General features: G+C 37.6%; 2 protein-coding genes across 5 annotated transcripts in view; one reads left to right on the forward strand and one right to left on the reverse strand.

Annotated features, from left to right (window-relative positions):
- Positions 1–6: 6 nt before the first annotated feature.
- On the reverse strand, positions 7–8,937 carry LOC122984638 (transmembrane protein 138-like). Of its 3 annotated transcripts, none has more exons than XM_044355224.1 (5): positions 6,363–8,937; positions 3,587–4,212; positions 3,184–3,355; positions 2,642–2,717; positions 7–901 (listed from the first exon to the last, which is right to left on the reverse strand). In XM_044355224.1, exons 3-5 carry the CDS (start codon positions 3,307–3,309, stop codon positions 789–791), a joined length of 315 nt encoding a protein of 104 aa, XP_044211159.1. In that variant the 5' UTR covers positions 3,310–3,355; positions 3,587–4,212; positions 6,363–8,937; the 3' UTR covers positions 7–788. The 3 variants fall into 3 exon arrangements, with proteins under 3 accessions (XP_044211159.1, XP_044211152.1, XP_044211146.1); XM_044355217.1 differs by having other exon boundaries at positions 6,336–8,937; XM_044355211.1 differs by lacking the exon at positions 6,363–8,937 and having other exon boundaries at positions 3,587–4,440.
- Positions 8,938–9,348: 411 nt separating this feature from the next.
- LOC122984622 (CD151 antigen-like) overlaps positions 9,349–26,193 on the forward strand; it is a 28,787-nt gene continuing 11,942 nt past the window's right edge. The window contains exons 1-3 of one of the 2 annotated variants that reach the window (XM_044355192.1): positions 9,349–9,528; positions 16,052–16,136; positions 22,049–22,240. In XM_044355192.1, the coding sequence (XP_044211127.1) occupies positions 16,053–16,136; positions 22,049–22,240 (276 nt within the window). In that variant the 5' untranslated portion in view covers positions 9,349–9,528; position 16,052. Of the gene's footprint in view, positions 9,529–11,076; positions 11,524–16,051; positions 16,137–22,048; positions 22,241–26,193 lie in introns of those variants that run through there. The other variant, XM_044355200.1, reaches the window with a different exon arrangement.

Consider the following 26,193-nt stretch of genomic DNA (forward strand, 5'->3'; position numbering starts at 1 on the left):
AGATGATCATGTTGAATCAGATTTTATAGACAGTGGAGATGTTCAGTAACCGGCCAAGCCATGACAAAGTTAAACTCTGTTCAATATCAACATTACAAATAAACTCAGAGCAACCCAGATAGTCTAAATATATACAAAACAACTGCAACGTAGCCTTTAAAAATGTACAGCATTAACACAAGAAAAGAAAAAAGGGCATGTGGTGACTGTGGTATCAACAGATTACAAAAAAAATCATTATCTCCTCTCTCATGTCCCAACTGAGACCTTCAAACCTTCACAATAACAGTCCTCTGTACCATCCAAACAGCAAAAACAAGCCTGATGAGACGCTCCGGCCTTGTCATTATAAACATCTTACCAGATTTTGGCACAATCCTCCCCGCATGGAAAGGAAATTTTATGTATTTTAAGTAATATTGTTTTTTGGCCACAATTCCTGTTAAAGAGATTTATAATGACATAAAATAAATGCATTTTAGGCCTAAATGTACTTCTTATACAAATACGTCAGCAATGCATTCATGATGAATTTGAATTAAGAAATTAGTGCTGTGGGATTATGCACTTCAAATAAATTGCAAGCACCCTTAAATTGTAATGTATTTACCAAACTTTACAAAGAGGCCAATTTTTACCCATTATATCAATTGTACAGTATATATTTTGAAATCTGTATGTCGAACAGATCTGCTTTCCATTTGGGTGGTTTCTATTGTGCCAATCCCACAGTAGCTCTGGCCTCTGTAGCATCACGTGCTCTGTTTCTGGACCTTCTTTCAGTGAGATCACTGTCTGACTTGAGCAAAGACCTCTCGCAGCCACGGTGAATCCTCATAGAGGCGAGGGTCACCCAGATACTCTGAGGTCCTCTTGTAGAAGTAGTAGTACAACACAGAAGCTGTGAACAGGAAAATATATGAGAAGATTTTAACACGCAATACACTTACACATACAGAAAGTACACTTGTCTCAGTTTAAAGATGCTCAGAGTGTGACTGTCATTGTCGCCAAAGCACAAAAATTACTAGGGAAGTTGAAATAAATGTCAATAAATACTTATGTCTCAGGAATTACTTTATTTTAGGTGCAGACATTCGTTTGTGCCTTTTAATACATTTTCCAGCCTGCACACCCATCCCATACCTAATGTGCTTTATAACTACTGAAACAGAGGGCAGCACTTTGAATAAGCAATCAGCAGCACAATAAACCAATCCAGCAAATTAAAAACAAATTAAGTATTCACATAATTAGACATTTCTGTTAAATCTCTAATGGCCAGCTTAGTTGCTCTGCTGTGAAAGTGGAAATTTTAATTACTACAAATCAAACATTGCTTTACATTATTGCCAACTTTTTCATCCATGCATGCAACATTAACTTTCATGATATTGTCATTAAAAACGACTTGCAAACACTTAAAATTGGCTTGAGTGTAGTAATCCATCACACTGAACAACGTCTGTTATTGTGAAGTGGTAATGGAGTGTAGACTTTTTAAAATCAATCTCCATTACCACACAGTGATAACCTCACAAATATGACACAATACATTCTTATAAAGAAATATCTTAATGGTGATTTTTAGTTTGCATAATTTATTGGTCATTTTCAAGTAGCGTCCATGTTATTACTTTGCACAAGGGTTAGGTTACTTGAGAGATAAAATGTGATTGTACGTGGATTTTCTTTGCCAGCATTGACAATTATAGAATGATCAAAGTACCACTCAGCCTACTAGCGTTTATAGTTTCTTTAGGTAGGAGTTTCAGAGTGAAAGAGACTTGTGAACTGCTGATGCAACACTGAGTCACACACTGAGGAAAAGTCTGGGTGGGTCTTGAGCAGCAGACACAACAAAGAGACGAATGAAACATGGCTACAGTGTGTGCTCATGCTTAATAAGGGATCACCTGCAGAGAACAATGACTAGACGATAAATCCTTTTATGAGCTAATAGCCACTTATCCACTCGTGAGCTAATATGTGTTTGAAAATCACCCACATGGTGATGTGAGATCACTGCCTGGAGCCTGTTTGTAGAGAGAAGGCACTAAAAAAAAAAAAAAACTCAGAGCCGTACGTTTCCCGTCAATGTTCTTTGTGAGGGGATTAAAACCAATGTGATAATCACACTGAATTGTTATGTCAATCTGTTTGATTCGCTGAAAAAAAATGTGATATGTGTGAGATTTAGACAACAATTCAGAGGTCTGGAACCTCAGCTCAGCAGCAAGGATGATAGTACAGCTGTACTTAGTCCTAAATAGGTTTAATCTTTGTACTGAAAAGCAGCATTCACTCTCTTCACAAACATTTCCTCTGTAGAAAACTTTTCCATGCATTGTCTCCTATCTCTTACAGTATATTCAGCTTAGTATTATCTTGATTATTTCTCATTTGATTTAAGATAGCATGTGAATAGAATTAAAATCTAAATATACAGAGATACAAGTACCTTTTTTCTAAAAGACTAAAAACATTTTTTTGCAAGTCAACAGATTATTTTTGTCCTTAACGAACCTCTCAGGAGACAGAAGTAATTGAATATGTAGGCTTTTGTGTTTAGATAAGATGAAAACATTCAAAATAAATGCATTTGGTTGGCATTAAAAAGAAAGTGAACATGTTATCTCACCAGTTCTTTGGAAGACAAACAGCACCTGAAGGCCATCTGTCCAAATAAATCTGTTGGTATTCAGCCAGCGCAGATTCTGGAAAGATTATAAAGAAACATCAATGGTTACTTTGCTTTTAATTAAATGATATAAAGATGAAAAAGACGATGCTTTATGTACCATGTCCAATTTACTCATTAAAACCAGACTGATGGGAAAATTGAACAAGATGTAGTGTTTGAAGGCCTGAGACACATATTTCTGTCTTAGCAAGAAAAGCAAGAAAGAAGCAAGAAATTCAAAATATTTGGCAGCTTGCAAATCTTTCCAGTCACATTTAAACCTAATTTTATCAAATTTGTGGGATTATACCTCCTTAAAGGCAACAATACCTTTTCAGCAGCTCATAAATATAGCATAAGTGCATTTTTAAAAATGTGCTGCCTATTTTGATGCTTATGCTAAAGAGACAAGTGACATACCTTGAAATAGAGACAAGTGACATACCTTGAAATAGCTCTATTCATTCACTGTATTTTTGCCCACCTGTGTATTTACGTACCATAAGCCAGGAGTGGAGTATGATACTGAAGGTCAAATAGAGAGCAGAGAGCATTAGCAGAGATCTAAATCGCTCCAACAATATGGCCACCAGGCCGACCTGGAACACGAAGGTGTTAAACAGCATCAACAGAATGATGATCAGGTTAAACAGGATGGCAATGTCCTGGATTCTGCCATAAAAAGACAAGAAAAGAAAGGGGAAATGTGTAAGCAGCAGTGAGACAGAGGACAGAAACAGGAAGATTACATGTACAGCTTACTGTCTGAGGATAATGCTGTTTGATTTCATCCCAAATGACTCAGTACAGACAACTAAAGTGTACTATTTTTGGCCCAAACGGTTTTCCCCTTGTGCCAAAGACAATGTTCGGTTGCAAAAATATTGAGAAGCTCTTGCTTACATGAAAAGTACCAGCTGGACAGCTGGCTCGTTCCTCAGCAGCTCGCTGAAGGAGTTGACAAACAGATCGAAGGAGAGCAGGCTGAGCTGAATTAGTAACACCAGGGAGTAGTTGCTGGTTTGGAGCGTCTCCGGCCCAAAGGCTGGGCGCCCGGGCGGACTGTTGTTCCACGATGGATCCAAGGCTGCAGTGCACTTGCACGCACGCTACATAGAAACATGAATCCACGAAAGACAGTTCTGACTGTTTCGGGAGCTCACTGAGGCCTTCAGCTGGTTCCTGTGTCCACTTTGATTGTCCAAATGCAGGTTAAGTTTGATGGCTACAACATTAGGGCTCCATTTTCTGTTTTTAAAATTAGTCCCATTTATTTGGAAAAAACTGAAGTCCTTTCGAAATGGGAAACGGGTTCAGGTTGCAGGATGAGCTGTTTGGAAATTAGTGAAGGCAACATGTCCAGACTGTTGAATTTTACAGCTTCAACATAAACAGATGTGGTAGTGCAGAACAGTTTATGGTGTGGTAAAAGCCTCCAACTCTGGCAAGTTACGACAGCAAAGGTTTTATTGAATCTTCATATTAAAACTGATGAGACATCAATACCTGAAGTTAATCCAATAGAGATTCTGTGGAATGATACAGGAGAGACACATTAGTATTCTGGTGGAAAACATGCTGCAAAATGTATTGACTGTATTGTGAAAACATCATTCTGTTGCAGATTGATATACACTTAAAGCTACGGCAGTGTTTCTTCAGTTGAGTTTTTTGTTATAATGAGAAACTTTTAGTAAGCTACTTTTCATGTTATAAAAAGATATTTTTCATGTTATTCTGAGATGTCTTGTTGTTATTACTAGATAATAAATTCAGTTTTTACAATAAACTTTATCTTGTTATATCACAAAATAGACATATTTTATTAAAACAAACTCTTTTTGTTATAACAGGATAAGTTGGTAAGTTGTTATAACAAGAAACTTCTGTATGTCATTAAAACAAGAAAAACATCCAGTTGGTACCTAAAGAGAAGACATTGTGTCGTACTTCAGCTAGAAAAAGTGAAAATTATGTTGTTTTGATATAATAACATAAAGTGTTGTTATTACGAGAATAGTTTCTTGTAAAAACAGAAAATAATTTGGTATCTAGTACTAACGAGAAAATATCTCAGAAGAACATGAAAACTATCTTTTATAAAATGAAATGTTTCTTGTTATAACAAGAAACTGAGCTAGACAAAGTATACAAATTGTCATGTGGGTTGAATCCATTTAATTGCATCCTCTAAGAGGGTTGGTCCTCATCTATAACTTTTAACCTTTTTGACCTTATTAACATGTAGGACCTCTTGAGAAAACTGTTGAAAGCCTATAGCTTCAAATATTATATTTTGCTACCTTTAAAAAGATTAAGCATTGCTGAATGACAAAATAACCCTTCTGATGAATCACACTTATGAGTTTTGGAGCTTCTAGTCGCAACTTGTACAACAGTGACTGAAATATGAGTAACTTGGATTGCTCTAACTCACAGTTTTCAGAGTCAAACATGGACTGGCATGTTGACGACTGAATTCATTTCACAGTGTGAAAACAAGCAGATACTTTAACTGCAAAGGAGAGGCTGTACTTGCTAATGATCATAACTGATCTGGTTGACAATTACGGAGTTGGTTCCCTGAAATTGCAACAACTCAACAGTTTTAATAATGTAATTTCATTGGCACAGAACAGTTCTAGTAAAAGTTGTTGATAGTGGGTTCTGTCAATTATCTAGAGTAAAATTGGTAACGCTGATTTTGGAATCTGATTTTGTGGGCAGATTTGTGATTTAGTTGCATAAACTACTGTTTTACTTATATAATTCATAAATGAGTGATTTAGTTGCGTAATTCATAAACTACTGTTTTAGTTGCGTGATTCATAAATTACTGTTTTACTTGGATAATTCATTATGAGCAATTTAGTTGTGTAATTCATAACTTAGTGTTTTAATTGCGTAATTCATACATTTGTGATTTAGTCGTGTAATTCATAAATTAATGATTTACGGCAGTCAAGTAATTCATAACATGAGTGATTCTGTTTTAGTAAGTTCTAAATAAGTGTTTTAATCACGTAATTTCTAAATGTTTAAGGTGTGTAATTCATAAATTTGTGATTTTGTTGCGCAATTCATAAATTAGTGTTTTAATCACGTAAATTATAAATGAATGATTTAGTCACATTATTCATAAATTAATGTTTTAACTGTATAATTTATAAATGAGCATTTAAGTTGTGTAATTCATAAATTTGTGATTTAGTTGTGCAATTCATAAATTTGTTTTAATCGTAATTCGTAATCATAATTTAATTCGTAAATTTATGATTAGTAGTATACATCTTGAATTTGTGTTTTAATCACGTAATTCATAAATTTGTGATTTAGTCACATGATTCATAAAGGAGAGCAGTAAGGGCCTGGAGAAAGAGATATCTTAAAACCTGAGCAAATCAAACAAAAACTATTTGCTAGATGCCACTAGAGGTAGAGGAAGTAAGTGAATATGTTTTTGTAATTTGAGTAAACCAAACCTTTAAGCAAAACAAAGCTCTATCTCCTAAAACAGTAGTACTTGAATTTTTGCAAATATCCACATATATCTTGCCAAACTCCAAATTTCCATAACAAGGCCTATCAGTGACTAATATAAAATCAAACTACAGCTAATCTAGGAACATTTGAACATGAAATTACTGTTTACCCTTTAAGCAGCAAAGCAGTATGTCACCTCCAAAGTTCAGGTCTCTCTTCAAAAGACGTCATTTTCTGATGATTTTAAACGATATTCCAGAAAAGTAAAATAAAGACAAACAGATAAGGTATCCTTTCAAGTTACTTCTCATCCATTACATGAAAACAGACCACCATTGATTGCAGACTTAGAGTAAACAGGTCCTCGTTTCACTACTGTTGCAGCCACTGGGGGTATTAGATAAGTAGGTACTGTAAATCTTTGCCTTGGCTCATCTGGCATCTTGTGAGCCAGGATCACTATCCAACAGGCTCCTTCACACTGACATCAGGTGGATCCTCTTATGACCCCTAAGGCACTGATGTATTTATAGCTTGGCACTGCCGTGGCAGGTGTGAGAAAGATTAAGACCGCTTGAGTGTCAACCAGGGGACCGAATACCTACTTATTCTTGAAAGCTGTCCCACTGAGATTCTGGGTTAGCAGTTCTACTGGCTCCCTCGCAAAAGCTGGATGACTAGTGTATATAAACAAAGAGAAAAAAATACCAGGCAACTGTGTTGAGGTTGTTCAACATTTTGTAGTGGCAAACAAAGAGTCATCTATTCCTGCTCTCATCATTTTATAAAAATGTAATTGAAAAAATATCAGTTTTTTCTGATATTTAGTTCTAGTTTGATAAGAATGAAAGCCGTTGTTGTTGTGACAGAGCTACCAACTTGTAGTTCTTAGTCTCACTTAATCTTCTTAAGAAACAGCTTGTCGCTTTACACAGAAATGATACATCCTCCCTTTTATTATTTCTGAATATCAACTACTAGAGTCAAGCTGCCATCGAAACACAAAAGTATGTGTACCTGTGAAATGAAGGTAGATATCCGAGGCTGAAGTAGTGTGTATCTCTCCAAAAGATGCATGTTCAAATGTGGCCACAAACAACACTGTAGAGCCCAGATTGACAGCTTGTGTCTGTTCCAGTAACAGGTTTTATCCCCTTACCTCTCTAATAGACAGGCACATGATTTCTGTGGTAGGTTTCTGTACCTACACCCTAATGTCAACACACTGGAGCTATGAAAAAAATGTGCTGAAAAAAAAAAGTTTCACTGTAAAAGATGTTTCTTTTGGATTGCTGTGTTCAATAAAGTTTATTGTTTTTCTCTCTGGACTGACATTTATTACAAAGGACAACAGGTTAAGGGTGCTACCTATAAATATTGATAATGGGTTATAAATGGATACTTTCTGAGCTTTTTCAGCCACATTTCCATTCAAGATTACGGTAATGCTTCTAGGAAGGATATCTGGAGTCAAGCCAAAGGAAAACCACTGTCATCTATTGGTGAGTGTACATCACTACACACAAACCAAAGCTATATCAATAATCTGTACAGGAAAGAAGGTCTGTTTACAGTACATGTACTAGACATTTACTATATTACTTAGCTGTACTGTATTACTTAAATGCAGTTTAAGTTTTAGGATATGAACTGTTTAATTGCAATATGAACTGAAAGAGACCCTCTTAATGCCATATAAGCAGCTCTACATGACTGTCTCCAGGAGTTTATAATATATTTTGCCACCTAGCAAGTCATCTAATCCTGCTATGTGTACTTAAGTAGATTTTTTAAGGGCTGTTTTGCTCATTGAAGTGTTTACTGAGACCTTTTCAGAGTTACATTTCTAAAGAAATATTCCACATTATTCTCCACTGTACATTGCAGAGTAAAATTTAGCATTAAAAATGTAGGATAAGTTCATAAAATGTGAAGCATTGTTAAAGTGAGTCAGCTGGATGAGGAAGCTGTTCAACCTGCAGTAGTACAAGTGAACCAAAGCATACTTCACCAAAACAATGAAAACAATAAGTTTTTACATTATAGAGAAACAGTACCCTATAAATATCCTTACTTTTGATACTTAAGAACATTCAATTCCTATGTCATACTTTCACTTAGGGAAATTTTTGAATGTTACTTTTTAAAATGTGGGACTTCTCGACTACAGTAATATTCCATTATCTGGGATTACAGTATCCCACTCCTGCCATTCAGACTATAATTAAATGCTTGCATGTAGGATTTGAAGCTACATAAACTTCACTTACTGACATACTGTAAGTTCATTTATATCAATGAGGAAAACCAGTTTATGTTTTAAGACCCGCTGTCAAATTTGTGTTAAACAGATTTATGAAGGACTAGAGGACAGTGTTTTGATTGTCCAGTAGGAACCTTCTGCCTGCCTCTACAGATAGTTATCTCATTAAACTTTTAAGAAGAACACTATACTTCAAAACCAATATTAAATCATGACGGGGAGGTTGCAGGCAGAGGAGATAAGAATGATAAAGTAGGCCTGTGAAATTCCACAAAACTGATTTCCCAATGCCCAGTGAGTTCTGCAAACATTTCTAATTTCCCTTGTAGCTATGACTTATTATCTACAACATAGTATAGAACTATATAGAAATAACAGTAAACAATAATAATTTCTCTTTATTCTTTATAACAGCCGTTATAAGCTCATTGTTGAGTTCTCTGTCCTACAACAGCTTCCTGAGAGAAAAACTGGGGATGAGCAACAGTATCTCTGTCTTCAGCTTATTTTAATGTGTCGTCAGTAAATTAAACAAATAAATTTTGTTATTGAATAATGATTTCATTTTTTTCAAGCAAAAATTATTAACTATTTGACGCTTTTAGCTGTTATATATGAAAATAAAATGAATATTTTCTTGGGTTTTTTTACTTTTGGTCGATAAAACAACACTTAAGAATATGCTATCTTGGGTTTATTTGATAATCGATAACAAAAATAATCGTTAGTTGCAGCCCTCGATTACTAGATGTGAATAATTCTACAAAAATACATAAATCCCACTATACATAGGTCTACTTTTCTTGTGTTTTTAACCTCATTACTCTCTGTCTATTTGCTTGCATCACACACTGACAGTAAAGCATCGCCCCGGGACAGAAAAAAAGGCCAGAAACATGCAAGGTGGTCGGGGTGGAGTCAACCGCAGCTCCAGCCTCAACACAGCCGTCTGATTTTCTGCCCTGTGCACATTCACCCCTCTGTCGGAAAGGCCTTCATCCAAGGAAACTGGAATGAAAACAGGCGACATTTAGGACTATTTTTTCCTTTTACGCATTTCATCTCTCTGTGTCGATAAAGTCAAAGGAAGCAACGGCAGGTAAGTAAAGCAGGAAGTGCTCTGTGAGTAACTCGGTTATAGCTCATACAGGACGGGGCCACTGCGGTGCCGCATTGCTTACAGGCAAAGCAGCATTTTTCTGCTTCTAAAGTGATACAGCCGACATATTTTAAAGCTTTAGGTGAAAGCCATATTACCACCCGAGTGTTTACCAGGTTATCATCGTCTCTTCTTGCCAAAATGAGTCGGCTCCTATATAGCAGCAGCACTGAGGGCAGCCCGAAAACACAACTTTAGCGTTAGCTTAAACCGGTGTCGAGATGCGCTGCAGTTAGCGTTAACGCCAGTGGAAAATCACAAAGAAAACATTGAAGTGATTTTTAGCTTGCTGAGTATTAAAACACGGTCAGGATGAGGATACAAACCAGGCTGACGGATAGTTATTGTGAACTGAAAAACCACAAGAAGACGTTAGTGGTTCTACAGTTGAGTTGAGCCGTTAGGACGGTTGAGATTTAAAATGTTAAGTTAGTAACGTTATAACGTTTTTATGTTGGTGCCATCTGGGTTATGTTAGTACAAATGGCAATAAAATGTAATAAGCTTAAAGGATAGGTTCACAGTTTTTAAAGTCTGTCTTAAAACAACAGTCAGGTGTCCATATGAACACTGAAAGAGGGGTTTTCCTCGCTGTAATCATCCCCCCTGTTCATACGGGCTGTTAAAAGATCCCCTTCAGATGTGCTTTCAATATTAGTGATGGAGGTCAAAATCCACAGTGTGTCCACACAGTCATGTAGTGCAAAAATGCATGTAAAAGTTCATTTGTAGCTAACATGAGGCTTCAGCAGTCTGAGTTAGTCATTTCAAGTGGATATCTGCCACATTTACTGTGTTTTTAGCATCGAATTCTAGAGCTGCAACGATTAGTCGTTTAGTTGATCGACAGACTGTTGGTCGGGACAAAACAAGACATATGATGACGTCACATTGAGTTTTGAAAAGAGTGACCGATTTTTTTCCCCAACATTTTCGGAAACTTTATAGATCAAATGACTAATGAGAAAATGATTGACAGATTAATCGATAATGAAAATAATTGTTAGTTGCAGCCCTATAAAATTCCCTCTTTGCGTTTCTCTGTTGAGCTGTGGTGGAAGTATAGTAACAAAAAGAGGGACCTTGGCATTAAACAGACTAATGTTAAAAGAAATTTGACTGATTTGGACGGCTGAAGCTACATATTAGCTTCAGATAAACTTTTAAATACATTTTTGTACAGAAGGAAGCGTGTGGATTTTGTCCCCCATCACTTACATTGTAAGTATATTATGAACAGTATGAACAGGAAGAATGACAACAACAAGAAAAACCTGTTTCAATGTTCATCTGGGCACCTGACGATTGTTTTAAGACAATCAGAAAAAATTGTGAACCAGGCCTTTAATCTTTACATGAGGGCCGCAACTAACAATTATTTTCATTACCAATTAATCTGTCAATTGTTTTCTCAATTAATCGATTAGTCGTTAGGTGTATAAGATATCAAAAAATGGTGAAAAATGCCCAAAACTGTTTCCCAAAGTGACGTTCGCAAATGTCTCATTTTGTCCACCACCCAAACATATTCATCTTAATGTCATAGAAGTCCAAAGAAACCAGAAAGTGTTCACATTTGAATAGTTTGTTTCAGTAAAACGTGTGAGATCACAGGTGTGAATCATGAAGGACTGCGGATGTGACTCATTTGAATTGGAACTTTATCTTAATCTGCCCTCAGACATTGAGTAAACTAAGTTTGTCATGACAAATGAAAGGCCCTGTTCAGACTGGCTGTCTTCACATCCAAATCACATTACTTGCTCATTTTCTAATTTTCTGTCTAGACTAGCGAATAAAGAACGTAAAATTGTTTGACAAAACTTGCTTTATCCGCTCAATGTCCACATCAAAACTGCAACTGTAGATGTACTCTGTCATGACAACTTAGCAAACTTCATCTGCTGGTGAAGACGAAAGCTCCACAACAAACGAGTAAGTGGACCTTGATTTGAGATTGTTTTGTCATCAGAGGATCCTTGTTGGCTCTGATAAAATATAAGGCTGCAACTAACAATTATTTTCATTATCTGCTGATTATTTTCTCGATTAACTGTTTTGTCCATCAGATGTCTTCATATATCTTGTTTTGTCTGTTCAGCAGTCAAAAGTACAAAGAAATTTAGTTTATTATCATGTATGACACAGAAAAGCATCAAATAGTCACATTTAAAAGGCTGCGACCAGCAAAGGTTTGGTCATTCTGATTAATAAATGGCCGAAACAATTACTCATTTTTCAGAAAAGTTGCTGATTAATTTTCTGTCAATTGTCTAATTGATTCATCGACTAATCGTTGTAGCTCTAATAAAAAATATTTTGGTTAGTCTGCAGGATACTAGTGTTTGTCTAATATGCTGAATCCATCACCATCCAACACACCAGTCTCTCAAGACTATAATGTAAGATATCCATCCACATCCAGAACCAACAGATGTGATTAGAAGTCCAATTCAAATCAGTTTTTGAGAGATTTCTCTCAGTCTGGCCATCTGGCCTCTAATCAGCATCTTGCTGTTAACTTAATGACGGTCTGATATCTTGGACTGTCAATCCAAAATATCAGATCAGTTAAAAACAAATGGGGTTCACCTGCAGTCTGGACATATTAGAATAGTCTAAACTCTGGAAGAGATGATTTGACTTCAACATACCGTAGGTGTACAGTAGTGTTAGCCAAACAAGTTAACCAAAGTCATTGTTCCTCTCAGTGAAACACTATTTTTGTATCTAGTCATGCGCTCACAGCAGGAGTGTATTTAATTGGAAAGTAAACTCAGAAATGAGGCTGCAGCGTTTGATCAGAACTGGCTGCTTGTAAAAGTCTCTGAAATGTGTCCTGGTGCACAACCAAATCTGCGGCTTGGGAAATAAATTCAATACCACCACACCAAATTCGAAGCAGCAACATTTTTTGCTGCTCGAAATGTTTCCTCTTTGTTAGAATATTGATATGTGAGATGTGATATCGCACAACAGTCACCATAACATCATAGTTACTGTATTCAGTAGACTGGTTTCTAGAGAAGAGACACGAGAAAAATGGAAAAAGCATGGCAAGACAACTGAAAACATAATTATACTACTTCTGTTAATGTTTTATTTCACTCTTTATCAAAGTTATTGCTCTTTGATCATTTCTGATGACAAGGAATACTAACAGTTACAACTTTTAGATGACAGTTTCCATGAAAAATCTGTGCCCTTTGCTCCAAACGACCGCCATTATTAAGCTTTATTGTTAATCCAACAGGCCTGAAAAATGCAACGTCTGTAATACTTTCATAAATCTGTTTGCTTATGCAGATAATAAAAAACTTTTCTGAACCTGCTCCAAGTGTTTCATCTCTATAATCTCCCCGGGTAGACGAAACAGCCATTAGCTCACTAAATGCGATTCATGCTGAGTGTGCGAGACAGATTGGTTTTATTTACAAAGGCAACAGTCCTGTTAAATGTGCACTTAAGTAAAGATAACACATCTCGAAACAAACCAAAGCAAATAAGATCCGTAATAGTGGTAATCAATTGCTCTTCAAAGTTAAACCCTCCGTACAGAAGGGATCGTTCTTCTGTGTTGCTTTTCCATTTTTAAAATGCAGCCTGTGAACATTTCGAACAAGTCCTGGCCTTTCTTGACTCAGCTGTGCCTTATTCGGCTCTTAAAGGTGGAGTAAGCGTTTGTCAATTAAAGCTTGTTTGAATTTAATTAACAGGAGCAAGCTAAAAGCCATAGCAGATGGTCGCCAGACAGAATCCAGACATTCTCACTCATTCATGCATGTGAATTGACAGTAGTGTATGTGGTGGGGGAGCAGGAGGGGAAGAAGGAGAGGTCGATAAGAGGCAGCCAGAGAAGGGGCGAGTCCGGGCTTGACTGACAAGTCAGCCAAGAAAATTGTGGGGTTAAAAAAAAAAAAAAAAAAAAAAAAAGGATGTGAGACTTTGAGAACAAAGATTACATGAAGGCAGCAAGCAGCAAGTGTTGTTCTGCGATGGGCTCTATAAATCTTTCAGACATCTAAGTCACTGGTGTACTCAGGAAGTCATGTTGTGGTTAAAACGCTGTCAGATTTTAAAGTGGTATGTAATGGAAAAGTAATGCACACCAAGAGATGTAGTCAGGTGCTGAATACTAGAAGAGTAGGGAAAAAAGTGTTGCACGCTCTGGCTCCATATGCATTTCTCTTTTGTTTAGATGACGTTTTGGCCCCTCAGGTCTTCAAGATCAACAGTATTGATTTTAAAACGGTGTCAATCACTGTGGTTTAGATACGGAGATCGTTAGGATAAGCCTCAGTCGATTTTCATTCCTTTTTAAAAACATTACGTGGTCATTCAACACAAGTGAAGGTTATTTTCACATTAGCTCTTCATTCATTCGATTTATGAAACACTCCCTACTGAAAGCATTTGTTTGCTCTTTAAAGAAAGCACTAAAGATGTTGAATCTTGGTACAAAGGCACCATCGCAGTGGGCAGTTATAATTTCCAGCTTTTGGCCCACTCTCAGCTCCTACTTAGTGCTTAGTCATGGCTCTCTCTGCATACTCATGTAATAACTCACACTGATTCTGCCTACACTGCTGATCTGATGTCCACTCCCCCACGGTCTGCATTATCCCTGTAACATCTCATTTGTTAAATGTACTTTACAAGAAAAGGGAGGTTAGCTTTTATTTCATGCTCTTAATTCTATATCCTTAACGCAAGCTACTAGCCTGCATTTCACTTATTTAAATTGTTTTAGAGTTGTTATATACAGCCAGCGAATCACTGGGATGTCATTTGATCCAGTATTCTTATTTTTATGGCCATCAACAAACTAACCTGCTTCCTCTTAAAGCCGAGGTGTTTGATTTCATCTGTGGTTCGGCTGATGAAAAGCTGATGATGAAATTGTACATAATCTTCAACTAATCGATCAGTGGCGGGAGGAGAGTTTATTAACTGACACACTGTAGTCTGTACTGTACATTTTCTGCAAGACTGACAACATACTGCTAATCTTTTCCTCTGTTCCGCTCGCATTCACCGTCACTTTTCTGCCGCTTGCTCTCTCTCACCCGCTACGCACACATATTACACACTGCCCTATTCTTTAACGCAACTACGCTACCAAGAGTTTTCCAGGTAGCGCCATAGAGGTTGACTCACGTATCGGGACAGCACTGCACAGAGGCTCCCAAACGCTGATGATTTCCGAGTAAATGGATATTTGGCGTTATTTTTGGCATTAAAAAAATATTTTTCTGGCCTGGCGGGGGTTCTCATTATAATTACAGGAGAAATACTGATTCAGTAAACTTTCAGTACATTCAGTAAACGCTCGGTAAACATTGAGTACAGTTAGACCCAGAAGTCTCCATTAGGTTGGGCGAGTTCAAAGTTGTGAAAATAACGGGGGGTGTTTTAATGCACAGGTAATTTGTTAGTCTGTCCCTCCTGCCTCAAGAAATAATGGATTAATTCTAGAAGGCTATTGATGTAGCACTTTTCTCCTTATGAAAGTAACACAGCGACTATTCCACCAATTGACCAACTAGTCGACCAGGAGACTACAGTCCTAATCATCTGTAACTTTTCAAGCAAAAATGCCAAACATTAGCTGGTTTCAGCTTCTCAAATGTGCTTTTTCTTTGTCATACAGGATAGTAAACTGATTATCTTTGGGTTTCAGAGTGTCTGTCAGACAAACTGAGATATATGAAGACGTATCCTTTGACTCTGGGAAATTATTATGGACATTTTTCTCAATTTTTGGACATTAACTGAGAAAATAATCATTGGTTTAATTGATCGTGAAAACCACTTATGTTAACCTCATTGTGGCACTAGTGGAAAAGTGTGGGAATCAAATCACCAAAGTCATTAAGACCATGAATGTCATGCATGGCTAAAAACTGCCAAGTATCAAAAACTGGCACCATATGCTTGCTCAGATTTGTACTGTTCTTTCTTTACTTGTTCTTTAATCACACCATCTCTGATTTAAAACATAATTTTAGAATGGATTTTATCAAGGAGATATATATATATATTTGCACATCCTTGTGTTTACACAACAAATTTGGCCTCCATTGATGGAAAAAAGAGTTTTTGTAGAAAATCAGTTTCTAGTAAGGGAGCAAAAATAGGATTGTTTTGGTGCTGGCACAAATACTTGGGTATTGCATTGACAAGTGTGTAGATAAATTTCAAACACTAGCGAAGGCTAGCAGAAAGGAGTCCTTGTTTACTCTTCAAACAAGGAAGCCAATCACCAGAAGAGTCTTGTTTTCCACATTCTCTCTGAAGAAACTCAAGATTTCAATTCTTGGTCACAAGTTTCAAAGATTGTGTTAAAGGAACTGTAAGCGACTCTTATTGTCCACTAACTTATATTTATAGATTCTTAAATGAATCTATCTGTATGTTGTCATGATGATGCATTTGATGTCCTGAAATATTCTGTCTTTTGCAGCATGGGGGCATACGAGGAGAAAAAAGCAACATGTGGAACCATCTGCCTGAAATACCTCCTGTTTGCTTTCAACTTTCTGTTTTGGGTAAGTCTCCTTTTAGGCAGAGATGAGGCTACACAGAGGATTTAATTGCCAAAGTACTTGTGTTGGGTCTTAAGTGCCTCTCAAGCACCTACATGCTTTGGGCAGAGTTTTCCCAAAGTAGAGGTGTGTCCTGAAACATTTGGGATTTGGATATATAATTTAAAGGGACACTTCTTTTTCATACAAACTGAGATGCAAAAATGTAATAACCTGCTAAAAGGAAATAAGATGAAACTAACATCAGCAGTCACGTGATCAGACAGGTTTTAAACAAACCCCTGGTTAACTGATTTGAAGCAAACAAAGGAGAAAGGTAAAATATTTACCCTACCTGTTCTTTTAAACTTCATTACAGTTTACAGACGTGGTGTACTCACCCTGGTTGTGTGTGCACTGATTGTTAGTTGGGACTATTACTGACATTCCAGGTGCTCTCATGTTCTGTTTTGCTTCCATAGAAAGTGGTTTAGATAACCTGGCTAAACCGTTGGCTTGTTTGTAGAATGTGATTGTCTGACTGCTCCTATTTTTTGCCTCATTTATTGTAGTTGATGTCATCTGATTCCCGGAATTAAACAATTACTTTGGTAAGGTTACCTTAACCAATAGAAACAATAACCATAACCAATAAAATAAGACCAAAGGCGTAATAAACTGGAATTTCCCTTGTGTAATGTGTATTGTGTGATATCTGCTATCAAGAAGAGTGTTGGCAAGTGATACACCGTTGGCTTTGAGATAATAAACACTCGTTAAATGTAACTGACACTCTGAATTTCTCGAGCACTTCCTTTTTAGTTTTCAATTGATATGATTTCAAAATGACACACCCAACCGATCAAATTTCATTAACGTGAATCCTCCACACATCAGCTCAGATGACATTTATTTAATTGCGTGTCATTTCAACCAATTAGTGCAAACAGACTTCATCAATAGGATGAATTCTTATCTATACATCATCATCTGTGTCATCATCATCCTGTGCGTCTGTGTAGAAATGAAGTGGTCTGCTTGACTTGACAATGTCAGCACTGGTTTCGATGTGTGTGAAACACCAGTCTAAATTTATGTGTTGAAATGAAAGAAGCCAGAGGGATCAACACATCAGTCAGTAGCGTAGCCTGAAATATTCATTTAGGAGGGCCTGTGGGATATAAGATGCACAAGAACCAAAGTGATCTCAACCATAACGGTTTTCAACTCTTGTTTTAAGATCTCAGTTTTAGTATTTGCCTACTATTCATTGTATCAATAGCAGGCTGCTGGTTTTGTTTACTGTTGCTTAGCAACATGTGATAGTTTTAAGCAATACGGTGGCAGAGGTGAGCTGCAATATTATTTCTCAATTTAATGCTGCAGTGATTTCCCCAATAACATTATAGCACAACTGTTGCGTGAAAGCAGTGTCAAACCTGGAGTTCTGGTGACTGCAGTGGTCTAACTTACTGAATATCTGCACCATTGAACAGGCGACTACATCACAGCAGATCTTTTTTTTTAAGGCTGAGCCTATAAGCTATTTGCACAATGCCACTATGTGGCAAAAACAAACTGACAGTGTGCCACTTACATAAATGAAGTAAGCATCATGTATGTGTAAGAATAAGAAAGTTTAGCTTCATTTATAAGCTATCATTATATTCACAATCCCTCCCATCATCGTCATCATCATCATTCCCACCAGCAGGCCTAATATCAAAAATGAATTCTACTATCAAAAAGCGCAATTTATACAAAAAGCACATCAGTGTGATACGTGACTTACCGACCTTCATTTATATGCTTGACATGCAAAAAATATCCCTCAAGGCTTAAAATACTATACTTAGTCACTAAAAATTTACACAACACAGCTTGAAAACAAGTCATGAACGAAGACATTTTCAGGTCAACCAGCAGACGTTCTGCACAAATCACAGACAAGCAGCAGCAACAAGTGATTTAACAACCAGCAAACAACTTATTCAAAGCCTCGGCAGGCTCCACAGTGACACCACAACAGCTTCAAGGTCCAGACAAACCACAAACAGCACAATATAAGAGCTACAAACCATCAACAATAACACAGCAAATATTATATGCAGAGAGCCACAGCGGGACATTTAACCTGCAGGAAAGAATCCGACACAAGCAAAGAGACAAAGTTATAGACAGACACAAAGAAAGGGTGTATCTGGAGAAAAAAAAAAAAAAAACTGGAGTCAAATGTGACGCTACACACAATTGAACATCAGCCTCTCAGACAGGCTGTCACAGGTCAAAAATTACATCAATCAGGGCGGGGCGGGCCAGCCGTCAGCAACTCAGCGGGCAAAGAGTTCAAATGCACCAATGAGTGGGCACAGCCCAGTCTGGATGTGTTTTTTTATGATTTATACTGGGTGTGCTAACTTGAGATTTAGGTGGCACAGGCGCATCCGGGCACACCTTTGGCTACGTGGGTGACATCAGTCTTGATCATTTAATTACAGCCCGAAACAGCCCAAACTGTGATATCGATTAAACTAGAAGGAATTCTGAAAACATCCAACCCAGTTCCTAATTAAGATGAGGAGAGGACAAGATTTAACAAACCAAAGCGAGAAAATACTTATATATAGCTACTTTATATAGCTATATTTTGTCCTCATATTTATATGAACAGTTATATGATGTTAATAAGAAAAAGAGGCTGACAAACTTTTTCTGAACCCTTCAACAAAGCCTTTTTTTATCCAGGCAGCAGATAAATGGCTGCTACTATTCCAGCTCATCAAATCAAAGCCAAGTTGCATACTTCCTTTTTTTTTTGACAGACAACACAGAAGATGCATTCAAAGCCCAATTTCATCAAACTTTCCAGTGTCAAGATCTTGGAATTCTAGGAGAAAAAAACACTACAAATAACTGATATAATTTTGATCCGCTGTGGAAAATAAGAGTCAAACATCAGCGCGACAGCTAAGGGAAGGGTGTCAGTTTCCTTCTCACTCCTTCTCAGCGTGTGAAATCTCACTTTCTGCTTTACCCATATGTGATAATCATCTGTCTGCCAAAGAATCTTGATTTTTCTCAAATTGGCAGACAAATTATGCTAAGCCTTTTCAGTGCCAGATACCAGAGTTATAACCATTTGAATAGTTTCAGTCAAATTTTTTGACCTTTTGCTTTGCAGTCATTTCCAATTTCCAAAGTCTCATATGACTAACACAGAAAGCACTGTGTGGAGTGAACTGCTAGTTCCTCAACACCTATTTTGTGTAGCCTCATGCATCATGGTTATTGAAGTCGGAAAGTTTTTCTGAACTCAACAAACATAATGAACCCACTGCGATTCTACATTTTGCTGCATAGCGGTTGTCCATTTACCTCAGGAGTAACATACTGTATGTCACATCCAATGAACATCCAACTGAATGGAAACTGTAGATGTTTATTGAATAAAATATTTGCCTGTGTGATACAGGTGTTACAGCAGAATGGTATGGACGGGTTTTCTGTTTTTTTAAAGTCTTCGTGGAGGTGGTTAGAAGGACATTTTGGCTGTGGAAACTTAGTTCACTTGAAGAAGCCCCATTAGTAGACCTGGTGATGTATTTAAAGGTACTTTCCATGATTTGTTTTGATCATTTCGACTTTTGGTTCATCCACTTATCATCGCTATCAAGTAGAAACCGAGAAAACTTTTGGTTATTTTAAATACTTTCATTTTAAGTAAGGTATAGTTTTAGTCATTTTTTTAAGCAAAGATGCCAAAATATTTACTGGTTTCAGCCTTTCAAATGTGATGATTTGATGCTTTTCTGTGTCGTGCAAACTGATTATCTTTGGGTTTTGGGACATTTGAAGACATCACCTTGGCCTTTAAGAAATTATAACAGGCATTTTTCTCTATTTTCTGACTGGTTATAGACAAAATGATTAATTGAGAAAATAATTAGCAGATTAATTGATAATGAGAATAATCGTTAGCTGCAACCCTAATATAATATGAGTTTTACTTGAAAAATAATAATGAGAAATAAACTTGAGTGGCCATCAGCTCTCAAATACAAAAATATCTGCTGTACTCTGCAGCCTCTAAACATTAACAAAGCTTGAAGGTCAAGGAGAGAACTCTCAGCAGTCAGTGTAGTGCATTGCCTGTGTAAACACACAGTATTGTTTTTAACAATGGATGTCATTGGGCCTCAGTGATGACTTGCACATAAATTAATTTTTTTTTAAAACAAAATGAAAAGAACAAAACAAAATACATGCATACATTTGTGCATGTACACAGTAATTTGTCCATAACACCATTTTGAGCCTCAGCAGAGAAAAGTGTGCCATCCTACTAACAGATGCCATATATTCACTGTATTTTGTCCTTATTCATCTCCGGTATCAAGACACCGGCTGGTTGTCATTTCTTTTACTTATCAAAAGTTAAGGCTCATGAGTATTAACTGAGCAACTGCATTATCACCCCATCACATGCTAAGATAAATAAATATCCCTGTAGGACTCAAGAACTTGACAGTTAAATTATTTTGACTTCAGGGTCTGTCAGTGCTCCATTTCTTACTTGTTGCTGCCACTTGGGGTCGCCAATGTTTGAATTTCCCTTGTTGCTGCTTTTAATTACACATGGATAGGGTTCACTAATTCCTATGGTTCATTGAGTTTTAACAGCTGGTACAGATACAGCAAGCATCATGTTCACCCCCAAGGAGTGATTACTGCAAAGACTTGAACCACATTCTGCTACTTTATTATCAGTGATTCTAAAAGTCCAGGCCAGGATCTTTCTGTAGACAGCAACATAGTCTAGAGAAGGTTGTGAAATGCTTCATGTGGGGGGAAAGAAAAGAGAGGGTAATGTAAAGATCGACTATACAAATGTGTGGGTTTTTTTTAAAAAAATACTGTCATTTTGTGTTTCTTGTACTGAATATTTCTCTTTCTTTCTCTAATCAATCTCTAATAATGAATGAGGCCGCTGAGTTATCATGTTTTGTTCTAAACTGCACCGTGAACTGTAATGGAAGTGAGAATTAAAACAAAACATACTGAAATAATAAAGATATATAGCAACAGAAGGTAATGTGATCACTTCTAAGAATAGTAATAGTAAGTAAAGAGTGTTGATTACATTTTCAGTGACTTGCCCAACTCTGTTGTTCTGTGTGTTTAACTGCCACACTGTCTCTGGGTGTGGTACAGTGTGACTCAGTGTCTAGCTTCTACTGCCATCATCCTCCCTTATAAATGAAATCTAAATTAGGACGTTAGATTGACGGCTTTGGCATGGTGACAGGTTTCTGTTGCGGTGCCGCACCATCTGCTCACTCGTCTTGGAAATATCGTATTGATTTAATTCTTCATATTGGTTTAAACTGGTAGCCTAGATTATGCTGAAGACGTTGGAATATGACTGTGGTTATATGCTGAATTGAAGCTTTGACTGTTACGCTTGTTTGTGATAACAACCGGTGCATCATGTGGGTTTAAGGATTCACTCAGTGCTTTGTAATTCCTCAGACTTAAACCCATAACATTGTTCTCTAGAGTTAAAGGCCTGCATAAAAAGGCTGAATTCTCCACAACCGACAACTGTAAAAACCTTTCACATCAACTGGATTGTGGATCAAAACTGCTTAAATCACCTCATTCACACTTATTTTTCAGCAGAAACCGATTCAAGATTTGATTATCTCTGAGAACTGTAAAATTGTGTTGCAATCAGTTAATACACATTCATTTATTGACTGGCACTAATTTCAGGCTCCTTTTTCTCCACTTCTAAGAAGACTTTGGTGATAAATAATTTAAACATCTTTGTCACTCTCAGCTTTTTTTTCTCCTCGATTTTGGAGTCTTATTTCTGTTGCACCAGGCCGCTCGCTCACTGGCAGAAATCTGACTGGTATCATGTGTTCTTCTCCAAGTTGGCAGGGGGCTTCGTGATGGCCGTGGGTGTTTGGACCCTGGTTGAGAAGAGCGACTACATCAGCCTCCTCTCCTCCAAGACGTACGCCGCCTCCGCCTACATACTGGTCCTGGCTGGAGCCAGCGTCATGGTAACGGGCGTGCTGGGCTGCTGTGGTACCTTCAAGGAACAGAGGAGGCTACTGCGAGTGGTAAGAGATCATGTCAGAGTAGAGAGATAATAGACGCTGCACTCTGTGCTTTCGTGGAAATACTTGTGAAACAGAAATCACTTGTGTTACGCCGGCCAAACAGAATCTAAACAAGATGTTTGTTTTTTTTACCTGCCAGCATTACCATCCCTTATTTGAGGACAACTTTATTGTCATGACTTTTGTAGTTTCAACAATGCTTTATGAAGATAAAAATAAAAATATAGATGAAGGACATAGCAACACCAGCCACACTCCCTATTAACAAAGACAATGCGCCAGTCTTTAGTTTTTGGTTATGTTGAGTTAATTTTATGGTCATTACAACAAACATTGTTAGGAACTTGTCTTGGTGAGCTCATAATGCAGGACAAACAAGACTACACACTAATAAAACCATCATATTCTTTTAAAAAATCATTTTAAACCACACAAATACTATAAATATAAAAGGTAAGCTAAAAACAAACACTTTTAGGTGTTGGAGGGTACAATTCAATAATCAGATAAGCTCAACATATTAAAATACACAAATAATTACAAAGAAAACTCTAAGCTAAAGACAGAATGACCCTTAAGGTGCCAAAGGTTTACTATTGAAGAGTTGAAGAGCCTCAGGGAATGTACTTCTTTTCAGGAAACTTTATCCCTTCTTGCCACCACCAGCCCTGGTGAAAAACAAAGGAAAACACTAGTTCTGTATCACACAGACTTCTTATTTACTGCCCGTTATTCTTCTGGACGTGAAGCAGCAGCTTATAAAGCGGTGCACTTTCTGCCCTGTTTATTCTTCAGCCAGATGGCTAACCAGCGTATTGTTGGTAGAAACAAAACATTTTTCATGTGTGGTGACACTTTGCAAAAACAGGCCACTAAACAAAAGACCTCAGACAAATGATCACGCGTTGTAGAAGCGAGTGAGCACATTTCAAAATAAAAACTCTACTGAAGCTACTCAAACAGAATGATTATGTGCACAATTTGTCACTGAAGACACACTGGATTGCATTTTTGTATGAAGAGTGTGTATTAATTTATGTACTCACTAAAGATGACTTTCTTTCAAGTATTTTTTGCCTTTATTTTGATAGGAAATGAGGGGACAGACAGGATGGATGACACACACTAAAGATCCCCGATCAAACTCGCAGGGATTAAGTTGAGATTATGTGGTCACCGTCTTAAAATCCCAATAGGCCACTTGGACGTTTAAGTTATTTTTGGCCTGTAAATGGATTTTGTTTTCTAACTTAGAATCCACATAGAAAGCGAGACGTGAGCAACACGTTCTGTCTGTTCACTTCAACTCCAAACTTTACTGAACCAAACTAGTTTTCATGTCGGCTCCAGAGGAAGAAATCAACAGTGTTTGTATATAGTGATTCATTCATTTTATTTCCCCGCCCATCGTAACGAGTGAGAGGAATCTACTTGTAGTGAAACAGGCGAGCTCATAGGCAGACTGGGAGCCTTGATCAATCAGTATAGATGCTGTTCATAAGTTCAAAATAGATATTCAGCAGGAGATTTGTGTGATTCCAAGTTTGTGCAGATTACACGACAGAGGAGAAAAAAATAGACTCGGAGCATAAAAAACTTCAGGGAGTCCTGCGGTGACGGACGTCACTGGCGTGTGTCTGTTCTGTGAGACGTGCGAGTGACAGACGTCAGAAACGCCTCTAAAAATGTTTTCTGTGTGGATTGGCTGTAATTCTTGGCGAGCGAACCAAAAGTTAAATATATATCTAGTATATATCTTTCAGAAATAACTGTTTGTTAGAACACAGTAGTGACATGTGCATGCTGAGAACCGACCAAGGCCGATATGTCGTTCTCGCATTCAGTTCAGACAAAACAAAAACTGGATGGGTGCGTGTGTACCCATATTTGATTTGGCACACTCTGCACACAGACACAGCACAGGGTTGTGCCAACAAAGACACCTGCACCGAACTGAAAATGGCACAAAATACAAACACGCAGTAACACTGTACTAAATACACACACACACATACTGCTCAGGCCTTCATCCGCACATTTCAACGTGATGAATTTATGCAGGCGCATTACTGCACGGCTCAAATGTTTGTGTCTCGTAAGTGTTGCTAGAACATGGCGTCATCTTTGGCATTATCCACTTTTCACTGGAGACAAGTCCACAAAAAATTCAGCACAGCCAGATATTTTCAGCTTGAGACAAGGCAGATGCCAAAGTATAGCCAGTTCCCTACAGGTGCGTTTAAATGTAGCATTCATGAAGTAACGAGCAGATATCAGAGGACAGGGACAGTATCTCAAACAAGGATATGACACTTGTAATCACCTTTTTAATTTTCTCCCTTTTAAAAACAAAACAAAACAAGAAAAACACTGTTATCTGTTGATTCTTGGTCGGTTGACGTCAAATTGACTCTCTGCCTCTTGCATGTGCACATTCTTTGTTTTGTTATTTTAACATTTTATTAGTGCCTAAACCATCAACAGACTATGTTTTCTCAGCCGCTTGATTATAAGTACTGACTGAAATGTCTGGAAATTGCTGAAATATTCAGTCAGAAAGTGGAATTGCTGTTTTTATTCTTGGAAAATATGTACAGTATTTTGTAGTCTTTTAAAAAGTTAACTTAATACAAGACGTGCTACATGCTGGATGTGTGGAAATCTTCAAGAACAATTGTTGTAAGTCATGTCAGTAGTAAATATGACTTTGCATTTTGTGTTTAATAGAAATATTTTCACTTAACTATCTGTCGCTTTTGTCAAGAATAAATATGGAGGATAAAACGGCCTGATGTTGGTGTTGACAACCGGTTTCCATGGCAGCCATCATGGGAATCTGAGCTTTTTTTAGACTTAATCGTCAAATCTATAGTTCTGTAAACAATGAGTGAAGCCTCCCACCGCGTTCAGATTAACTCAGCGGTTGTGTGTAGATCAAGATGAATCCGCCGCCACCTGTATGTCCTGTATGTGTTGAGATGCTGGGTGCATCCTGAAGAGTTGAGATTAGGGCGATGAATCACAGTGAAGGAATGAACTTGTCGGCAAGGAGAGATGCTATCGAGATTGTTGAAGAGGGCAAACATAAGGGTGGGGTGTTGGTGGTGGTGGTGGTGGTAGTGGCGGGGGGGAGAGGTAGATTAATTGTTTTCCTGTATGTGCTGAGAGTGACCGGTACCTGCTGAGAGTACACAAGAGCAGCAGTGATTGGCAACACTGTCCTGTAATCTAAAGGTCAAAGGTTCAAACCACTCCAAAGCTGATCCCTCTACAGCATCATCAGGATACTCCGCAGCTGTAAGGCTTAAATAAACTAGCAGTAGTTGCCTTTTGATTAAAGGGTCTTTCTGTAAGGCTGTTTGCGACGTTCGTACTGTACAAAGTATGAGAGAGGTCAACGAGACGAAACGAGGAGGAGGAAAACTCTCCCACGGGAGGAGGGGTGTGGTGTGTATCTGCAAACACACAAGCTCCATTGTTTTTTAGGAGCGACAGAACAGTGTAATTACTCAGGGAGAAGAGGGGAGAAACTTTTCGTTCCAAATGACAGAGCCAAATGGAAAGTAGTCCTAACGGAGGCTGGATCCACCTGTGGAGAAACTGACTCCATGCAGTTTTACCGCATATATTACAAGTCTGTGTTACTCTCCTCACTGCCTTTTTCTCTACTATTTTCTCATTCTCTCTCTATGCACCTATATTTCTCTGCTTTGCTCTGTTTTTTTATGTCTTTGTGTCACCCTGTCGCTCTCTTTCTGTGTCCGCTATAGAGATCAAAACAGCTTTTAAATAAATTGGTAAACTGACACAATGTTGGCAAGCTGTTGGCAATATAGATAAAATCCTCTATCATGGTATATGTCATTTTACGTCACACTTGGGATGTATATTGTGATTTAGTACATCTTCTAGTAAATCGACATTACACTCAGTTCTTCAAATATACGCTAAGT

The sequence above is a fragment of the Thunnus albacares genome, chromosome 1 (assembly GCF_914725855.1).
Source record: "Thunnus albacares chromosome 1, fThuAlb1.1, whole genome shotgun sequence".
Lineage (NCBI taxonomy): Eukaryota > Metazoa > Chordata > Actinopteri > Scombriformes > Scombridae > Thunnus > Thunnus albacares.

Excerpts from the sequence above, each read along its gene's own strand:
- LOC122984638 (XM_044355224.1), bottom strand. The coding sequence starts at position 3,309 with ATGCTGTTTAACACCTTCGTGTTCCAGGTCGGCCTGGTGGCCATATTG. Across the intron at positions 2,718-3,183 it reads TACTCCACTCCTGGCTTATG|AATCTGCGCTGGCTGAATAC; the intron begins GTACGTAAATAC and ends TAATCTTTCCAG. Across the intron at positions 902-2,641 it reads GTTTGTCTTCCAAAGAACTG|CTTCTGTGTTGTACTACTAC; the intron begins GTGAGATAACAT and ends TCCTGTTCACAG.